Here is a 10,000-nt window from a genome sequence, read left to right as displayed (position 1 = left end):
TCAGAAACTTAATATTTAAAAAAAAAACCCCAAAAAAACCCCCAACTACATATTGAATCAAAACAAGAAAATAAATCAAAAGCGAATTGGATACAACGAAACTATTAAAATTACATATTGAATCAACACAAGAAAATAAATCAAAAGCGAATTGGGTACAACGAAACTATCAAAACTACATATTAAATCAACACAAGAAAATATATCAAAGGTGACAGAACTGGGTACAACAAAACTACGTATTAAATCAACAAAAGAATATAGATCAAAGGCGATCTGAGATCATCCTGACTGGTCAAACGAGGGGTTTCCCTGTGTGTCCAGATGTGTGGAATTAATTAACATTTCTTCTCGGAGCAAAGTCATGTTCTTGAAGCAGTAGCACGTGATGCCACCATCTTGGCTGCACCCCCCCCCCCCTCCCACCACCACCACCACGTGTACATAATAAGCGAGCACATGAAGTAGTGTGATGTCTCAGTACAGTTACATAGCTGTGTGTGCAAGCATATTTGTACACACATAATGCCCGACTGCTCAATCACACATTAACTCTCTCCATACGAACGGCGAAAGAGACGACGTTAACAGCGTTTCACCCCAGTTACCATCATCAAAATATTGCAAGCGGAAGGCTCTTATACTGAGGAGGTGAATGTTGACAAAGAATACCACAATTCTGACGACGTAGGCTAAAGGCTGGGTCATTCAGACACCCACTGGACATCCGAAGGGTCTGTGTAGAGGAGAAGAGAGGACTGGCCGTACTGAGTGAGTTAATATGCATGGACAGTCTCTCTCTCTCTCTCTGTGGCACAAAAACCGTGTGTCCTCACCTTGGCAGCTCACCTCTGAACCCCCATTCGCATTCTCTCTGGCACACACATAGAGACACAAACATTCAAACACCCAGACACAGACACAGATACAAACACGCGCGCACACACACACACACACACACAGCGAAGCAGAGCACCTACACACTCATTATACATTGTCAAATTATTAGTCTTCTTGGAAAAGATTCAGATTGCTTCAGACATAAAGTATATATTTTCAGGATTTAGAATGTTATTAAACATTTCATTTTACTGAGTCAGTTTTGATACGAGTTAAAATGAGCATCCTTACACATACACTCGTGCACACATTGCCACAGACTGCTGTCACTGTTTTGCACAAAAAGGATGAGGGAGTACTAGCTGGCATGAAAGCTCTGGCTTTGTGGAAGTCCTGCAACTGTGTCTTGCAATAACTGTGTTTGGCAGGTGCGTGTGTGTGCGTGTAGTGTGTGTGTGTGTGTGTGTGTGTGTGTGTGTGAGTGACAGAGAGGGAAAGAGAACGGAAGTGTTGCTACTGCGTCTTGCAGTAACTGCGTTTGCCCGCGTGCCTGCGTGTATGTACATGTCTGCGTGTATGTGTGTGGTTATGTGACAGAGAGAGAAAGAAAAGAGGAGGGTAGAGAGAGACGATGAAGAGAAAAGACATAGGGACAAAGACAGTGACAGAGATAAAGAGAGAAGAAAAGAGAGAGGAGGAGACAGAGACATAGAAAGAAATCAAGACAGACAGAGACAGAAAGAGTTAGTTAATTGCAATGTTTTAAAAGCGAATATGTGAAACGCTTTTATTTGAGAACATATGTTTATTACTCTTGTTTAATCAAGTAATCCGTGGGTGGGGGGTGAGTGGGTGCGGGTGTGTGCTGATTATCTGGTTGCGGTTTTCCGCAATTTATCTTTATTCTTATCTATTATAATCAATGTGCAGTATAGTAGGCTATGCTTATAATTATATTCAATAATGTTTCTGTTTTTACATTAAGAATACTAGTTATTACCTGCAGTGTGTGGATGTATGTATGAAACGATGTATGTGTTATGTTTTTTACATTTGTATCTTCGTAATATTCGTTGTTGACTTTTACAGTTATGGTCCCCATGTTGTTTACTTGTCTGTGTTGTGATAATGCACCTGACCAAATTTCTCCAGCTGGAGATAATAAAGTTATTCTTATCTTATCTTATCTTATCTTACTTATCTTAAGAGAAAGAGGGGTAAAAACGGTTGTACACGTAAAAGCCCAACCATGTCCAGTTATACGAGTGAACGTGGGAGCTGCAGCCCACGAACGAAGAAGAGGAAGAAAGAGAGATCAACACACAGGCAGACAGAGAGAGACAGACAGACAGACAGACAGACAGACAGACAGAGTTCACATCACAGGTTCAGATATCCACAGTCTCAAACACGTTTTTCCGTTCACGAAAAGTTTTATTTTCAAGCAACTTGTCAACCATCACGAAGGATGTCGTTTGATTTAAACAAGTACAACTGTCCTGTTTGATAAAAAAAAACAACACAACAGATCAGTCTGTTCTTCTCGAAGTCGCCATAACTAGCATATCCACATTCACAGCAACAGCAAATAAATAGTTCGATACCGTTTACATGAGATTTCATTCAGCGCTACCATACTCTCTGAACTCGATAAAACACATGGTCTTCTACAAAACCAGAGAATAGCCACGTAAAAGCGCGCAAGAAATAAACAGATTAACGAAATCAACAAACGGAGCAAAAATATATAATTCTATGGATGGGCCGTTCGATAGGGTCAAGGATCTGACAAGTACACCAAAAAAATCAGCCATTTATTTTCGTCCGTTTCTCTTTCATTCCTACTTTTGATTTGTTTTGCCGGAAGAACCCCCAGCGCCATATTCCTTCGATGCACTGTTTGCAGTGATCACCCGTGGAAAGCAGCCTTCAACTTGAGCCTGGACTGTTAGTTAGTATTTAACCCTTTGATTCCAGAACCCTCAAATACTGTTCGTCGTGGGTCAGCTAATGTCGTGGAATTCTGACATTGAGGGTGGATTAATCACCCATGGCTTTCATTAAAACGACTCTTTCAGAGTCAAAATGCGACTCTTTCAGAGTCAAAATGGTTTAATTTGTCAGGCCTTTGACCCATACAAACTAGGTGAGTTTACAGTCATACATGAAGGTACTGAATACCGTTATTGAACACATGCCTTTCGGTAGGCTTCTTTTCACAATGTATATATGAATATTCGCTGTAAGCTTACGCAAAGTGTGTGTGTGTGTGTCTGTGTGAGTTCGTGCGTGCGTCTGTGCCTCTAGGAGAGAGAGGGGGTGTGTGAGTGCGTGTGTGTGTGTGTGTGTGTGTGTGTGTGTGTGTGTGTGTGTGTGTGTGTGTGAGACTGTAAGAGAGAGAGAGAGAGAGAGAGAGAGAGAGAGAGAGAGATTGTGTCATTTAAAATCCATTGAACTGAAGCCTAAACAGATCAAATGCCTTTCCCCAAGGACACAGCACCATGCCGAAACGGGGCCTCGAACCCTGGTCACTGGTGAACACTGGGTCACAAGTCCAACGGCTGACCGACTCTGCCACGACTCTTCCATAGCAAAAGACTAGCATGCACTAAACTTCAGCTTCTGTTTTCGTCAGATAAAATACAAAACTCATTAATTGTGGATGATTCGTCAACTATAACTAGATAAAAAGTATATGCATGATAATTATGTGACACGCCTAAGCAGAGACATGCATCATTGTCATTTACTTAATGACGTTGTCACAATCTATTTATCACAATTTTCAGTCCTCATTACTGCATTTTTTTTTTCTAAGTCGATCAAAAACTCACTTCCTGATTTCTTCAATAAATTTCAATAAGATCATATACACAAGGAACACACACACACACCACACACACACATGCGCGTACACACACATAGGCAAGTACATTCTATAATTCAGCTCATTCACAATCACTGTTCTGTACAATGAATGATTACTGAAGATCCCACGCATCACAATCACTGCAACCTGCCGACCCAAGCACCACGCATTTTCATGATCCAACAAAAACCAGCCCCACCTTGACCGATGTGCACAAGATCGAGTCAGTACCAGTGTAAATGTGTGTGTTTGTACTGACACACAAGACAGAAATAATAACAGCAGCAGAAGGAAGAGGGTATATCGCTACTCGACACACAAGCCTTATGCAGTACAGACAAAACACAAAAGCTTGCCAGCTGCGGGGTTGGGCACTTCAACATGGCGGAGAATTTCTTTCCAAACGCCGAGACGGCTGCTCGCGCGCGGTCCATTTTTTTTAAAGAAAAATGGAAAGCCCCCCAAAAAAAAACCCAAAGAGATTAAAGCACTGCCCCCATTGTGTGTGTGTGTGTGTGTGTGTGTGTGTGTGTGTGTGTGTGTGTGTGTGTGTGTGTGTGTGTGTGTGTGTGTGTGTCTTTTCCAAGCAGTTCATTTGTTCTTCGGATTGAATCACAAGTCCCCAACAGCAAGCACACCAGTGCCACGAGGTGGGCACTTTATTACTGCATACAAGGTCAGTACGATACTTCCAACAAACGTATATGCACAACCCCCACTGTACCTTTAGTTGTCCGTTTCTCCAAGCAGTTCGTTTCTCTGTCGGAGCTGAACCTCTTAGGTCCTGAATAACTTGAGCACTGATGACATCAACTGGGCAAACAATATCACAACCGCACACATGTGACTATTGTACTCTCGTCAGTTGTCTGAGACAAGACCGAGATATATGGATTTCATACACAATTAAAAAACACACGTAAACTAACCAACCCAGCCAATCAACCAGTCAGTCGATGAATAAATTACTATACAGTCGAATGAATCAAAACAGAAGGAAAGAAAGCAAGCAGCTAATGTTTGGATGTAACAACAGCAGCCACTGCAAGGCGGGGCCTGATCCTGCCCTTCCGCCGGTTTCATTAAAACCTTCCCCCAACCGAGGCCAGGCACCCATCCACACCCGGGTGGACCGTGAGAGAAAACAAGACTTCCCAGTAACGTTCCTGTCCCCGAGGACATTCACAACGCCATGCCTCGAGCCCTGACCACGGGGTGAACAGCAGTGAGTCCGATGCTTGATCCATTTCTGCCACGGCAGTACACGATGCTATACGCGGAGTGTCCAGACCCGTGGCGGGAGTCACGTGCACTACATCAGATCATCCATGCAGTCCTCGCACAGCCAGCCGTGGCCGAACGGCGCCTGGAAAGCGACGCCCTGCAAAGTGTTGCAGCGATAGCACAGCTTCAGGTCCTCGTCGCCCTTGCCCCTGCATGCTGGTGGGGGGTCGTCGTCAACGTCCTCCCTCCCCCGAGCCACCCCCTCCCACTCCTCCTTCGGCCTGAACACGTACTTCACGTGCTCCGAGTTGGGGGACTGGATCTCCAGGTAGCCGTCGTAAGTGGCCGCGTCTTTGTCCTGGCCCAGTTTTTCACGGGCGGCAGCAGGGGCCGGGCTTTGTCTCGGTCGATAGGGAGGCGGGGGCTGACGTGTGTACACCCTGGTGAGCGGCCCACGAGGGGTGAGGGCGAGGTGAGCCTTCTCGCACGTGAACGACCCGCCGAACACTTCCGGTTTGTCCTTGGAGCTCGGGCCATTTTCTGCGACGAAAGTGTCCGACAGACAGAGGTGGGCGCGGGATGACTCCCTTCCCCGAGGGCTGCAGTCAGGCCGGAGATGGCGGTCTTCGGGAGACCCGCACACGTGCTCCGCCGGAGACAGGCGACCGTTGGAGCAGGAAGACTCCAGGGAGGTGGCCGTATCGTAACCCGACTCGGGACCGGCGGCGGCTACGGGCCGCGACCTCATCGACCTTGACCTCACCACGCCACGCGACGACGACGACCGCGATGACGAGGCCGGCACGAGAGCTCCTCCACCGCCGCCGCCGCCGATGTGGCAGCCGCCGGGGATTCTGGGAGGGTCGTGCAGGCTGAGGTTGCGGCACCACTGGCGGTACATGGTCCTCATGTGGTCCGACGACGTCCTGCACTCCTCGCACAGATAGTGCTTCCGGCCCGACAGGAAGGAGGCGTTGGGCTGGCACGTGTCGCTCTTCTGCCCGCACTTTTCGCACTTCTCCGGCCCGCGTCGGTGGTGCTGCTGTCGGCTGTTGACGCCGCGGAGCTTGCTGCACACTCTGCTCAGCCACCCGTGGGCAGTCTGCTTGCCACAGTCCGCGGCGTTTTCCTTGCCCTCTGCCGCCGAGCAACAGCCGCCGCCCGTGTGGACGTCCCTGGGCGATGTGGTGGTGTTGCCCCCGTGTGGGCGTGGCACGAGGGCTGGCGTCGGCTGGTCCTTCTTTGCCGCCGCCTTCTTCGTTCTCCCGAAGTCCATGGCCAGGCAGCTGGTCATCGTGAAGCCGAAAGGGTCACACCGCTGCTGTAAATGACAAGTCACGGGCGTCACGTTCAGCAATGTGCTGGTCATGGCACACGGACAGAAAAGGAATATTTATTCTGTGTGTGTGTGTGTGTGTGTGTGTGTGTGTGTGTGTGTGTGTGTGTGAGTGTGTTTGTGTGTGTGTGTGTGTGTGTGTGTGTGTGTGTGTGTGTGTGTGTGTGTTTGTGTGTGTGTGATACAGTGTCTCCGTCTGTCTTCGAGAAACACACAGACGCTAAGAGGCCAGGAGACAGAGAGAGACAGACATAGAGAAAGGTTTGACCAAAGGGAGAGAGAGAGAGAGAGATAGCAAATAAGAGATACCGACACAAACACTATAAACAAAAGTGCCAGTCGTAATAGATAAACTGAGACAAAAGTTCCCATACTACTGTGATCGAGTGTGTCATAAAAGGTGAACAGTATATTCTGAAAGGCATCATAACAATGGTATAGATCTGTTGAAAAGTATGCTCATCAGTGAAGGGCTGTCACCTCACCGAGATAAGACAAGAGTTTATAGGTCAGGAAATCAGTGAAGGACTGTCACCTCACTGAGATAAGACAAGAGTTCATAGGTCAGGAAGTCGGTGAAGGGCTGTCACCCCACTGAGATAAGACAAGAGTTTACAGGTCAGGAAGTCAGTGAAGGGCTGTCACCTCGCTGAGATAAGACAAGAGTTTACAGGTCAGGAAGTCAGTGAAGGGCTGTCACCTCGCTGAGATAAAACAAGAAATTACATGTCAGGATGTCAGTAAAGGGCTGTCACCTCGCTGAGATAAGACAGAGCTTACAGGTCAGGATGTCAGTAAAGGGCTGTCACCTCACTGAGGTAAGACAGAGCTTACAGGTCAGGAAGTCAGTGAAGGGCTGTCACCTCGTTGAGATAAGAAAGAGTTTCTAGGTCAGGAAATCAGTGAAGGGCTGTCACCTCGCTGAGAAAAGACAAGAATTTATATGTCAGGATGTCAGTAAAGGGCTGTCACCTCACTGAGAAAAGACATGGGTTTACAGGTTAGGATTTCAGTCATTACTTTGTATTTGAACTTGTTCCTCTTAGGATTACAAGGAAGAGCACGTGTGATATGACCTCCAGTTTGTTGTTTCAAGTTTGTTTGTTTGGGGTTTTTTTCTTCAATACTTTGAATAATGAACGCTTTATTATCTTTCCTCATTTTATTTTTTTCTTGAATTAATCCAAATGTTTAAACCAATACTTCTTACCACCAATTCCTTGTTGTTGTTTTTTCTATCAATGCTTTACGGAGCGCTGTTATTTGCCTCTACTGTTCCCTGAATCAAAACATTCAAGCCACAATTTCTAACCGGCAACACTTTCCTTTTTCCGTTTCGACACATTTGTGTACTGAAGGCTGTATTTTGTCCAAACTGTTTCTCGACTTAAAACGTTAAAACCAATACTTCATACCCGCAACACATCAAGTTATTTTTCCTTTCCGGCGACACTTTGTGGATTGATCGCTGTGCTTTGCCTTAATTAACAACTGAATTTTTTCTTGAATAAAAACATTTAAACCGACAGTTCTTACCCAGGCAACGCTCTTTTTTTCGACACTTGTGTATTGAACGCTGTGCTTTGCCCTAAATTGTTCCTTGGATGAAAACACTTCTTAGCGGCAACATTTTTATCATTTTCCTTTCGAGACTGTGTTATTGAACGCTGTATTTTGCCTCCGGCGATTGTTTCGTGAAATTAAAGCAAATATTTCTTACCGGCAACACACACACGAACACAGACACACGTGTGATCCGCTGAGCAATGGAAGCTTGTTCCCTCAATCCACGACCAAGCAGACAGTCGACTGAACTCAACTGTCCGTGTGGTGTGAGCATTGACGACGAGTTCGGGGAGAGCAGGCGGCTGTCGGGGTCTCTAGCGTCGAGGAATGTGGGGTGGGGGCGGTAAACCCACCGCAGACTGGCATTCCAGCACGCCTGATTGCACGCCAGCACCCAACGCCTCCTCGCCCCAACAGCCCTTCTATTCACCCCCACCGGCAGGACAGGCTCAAACGTTGCAGCACAGATCGCCGCCTGGCGCGTTATACTGTCGCTGGCGACCAGATTTCACGTGCCGGCATTCACTGTCCGGGCACAAGACCAACGCCTCGACCATACCACCCTTCACGGAAAAGACCACAGCCACGAACGACTTGGCCTACAAGGGCGAAATGCCAATACAGGTCATCTAAACTCACCACTACTGTCGGCACGCAAGTGTACGAATTGTCACTTCAAAAATAATAAACCGCACAGACGACAATAATTATGTATGTGCCAGCTGACTATATAATTATGCTGGTGGCAATGATGGGGCATATATTATTGTCGCCGGGCATGGTTTTGTTGTCACTGGCGACGACGTTTTATGTGCTGGCTTTCACGGCATGTTATTGTTGCACTTCCGTAGTCACGTATTTGTCACCAGTGACAATGATTAACACACACACACACACACACACACACAAACTTCTGGATCCTAATCATCAGTCAGGATTGTCATCACCACCATTATAATTATTTTATAACATCACAATGACTGCTATCATCTCTAAGCCATGCAATGGTTTGCACCGAAGACTGACGACAACAGTGATGACATGTTCTTTCAGACCCCACACACAAGGAGCAAGTGCCGGTGACAATATTATGTACCGCGAATGTCTGCCCACATTGTCGCCGGCGACAATATTTTCCCGGGAACAGTGTGTGCGCTTAAACCACAGCAGGGGGGGGGGGGGGGGGGCGGACGGGGGAAGGGAGGGGGAGGAGGAAGTGGGAGGGGGTGTGTATACAGCAGGCGTTAAACGAGCCATGGCGGCAACAGATAATCTGTGGGAGCTTGGGTAAACGGACTGACCTCTGCCCCCCACCTCCACACCCCCCTTGCCCCCCCTGACACAAAACGGCGGCTCAAGTGTGAGAAAGGGCGAGACTTGGGGGTAGCTGTAGGAGGTCTGTCTGCCTTTGTATGGGGCGACAAAGAGCAGTGTGTTGGCTCTTTGTTTGGGGTTCCTTAGAAACAGACCTAGAGCAGTGTAGGCTCTTTGTTTGGGCTTCGTTAGAAACAGACCTAGAGCAGTGTAGGCTCTTTGGGGTTCTTTGGAAACAGACCTGGAACAGTGTAGGCTCTTTGTTTGGGGTTCGTTAGAAACTGACCTAGAGCAGTGTAAGCTCTTTGTTTGGGGTTCTTTGGAAACAGAACTGGAGCAGTGTAGGCTCTTTGTTTGGGGTTCGTTAGAAACAGACAAACAGCAGTGTAGGCTCTTTGTTTGGGGTTCGTTAGAAACAAACAGCAGCGTAGGCTCTTTGTTTGGGGTTCGTTAGAAACAAACAGCAGTGTAGGCTCTTTGTTTGGGGTTCGTTAGAAACAAACAGCAGCGTAGGCTCTTTGTTTGGGGTTCGTTAGAAACAAACAGCAGCGTAGGCTCTTTGTTTGGGGTTCGTTAGAAACTGACCTAGAGCAGTGTAAGCTCTTTGTTTGGGGTTCTTTGGAAACAGAAGTGGAGCAGTGTAGGCTCTTTGTTTGGGGTTCGTTAGAAACAGACAAACAGCAACGTAGGCTCTTTGTTTGGGGTTCGTTAGAAACAGACAAACAGCAACGTAGGCTCTTTGTTTGGGGTTCATCAGAAACAAATAGCAGCCTAAGCTCTTTGTTTGGGGTTCTTTGGAGACAGACCGATCAGGCTGTGTTGCCGTGGCGTAAGCTATCTTTGTATCGCTA

At 47.0% G+C, this 10,000-nt stretch overlaps 1 protein-coding gene across 1 annotated transcript in view; it reads right to left on the bottom strand.

Annotated features, from left to right (window-relative positions):
- Window positions 1-2,261: 2,261 nt before the first annotated feature.
- LOC143285311 (uncharacterized) overlaps window positions 2,262-10,000 on the bottom strand; it is a 20,863-nt gene continuing 13,124 nt past the window's right edge. Inside the window, exons 5-6 of the mRNA XM_076592574.1 lie at window positions 7,990-8,329; window positions 2,262-6,254 (exon numbers count right to left, since the gene is read on the bottom strand). Of these exons, the coding sequence (XP_076448689.1) occupies window positions 5,022-6,254; window positions 7,990-8,329 (1,573 nt within the window). The 3' untranslated portion in view covers window positions 2,262-5,021. The remainder of the gene's footprint in view (window positions 6,255-7,989; window positions 8,330-10,000) is intronic.

This window comes from Babylonia areolata, chromosome 8, assembly GCF_041734735.1.
Source record: "Babylonia areolata isolate BAREFJ2019XMU chromosome 8, ASM4173473v1, whole genome shotgun sequence".
Classification (NCBI taxonomy): Eukaryota; Metazoa; Mollusca; class Gastropoda; order Neogastropoda; family Buccinidae; genus Babylonia; species Babylonia areolata.
This window is presented reverse-complemented; position numbering and strand designations above follow the sequence as displayed.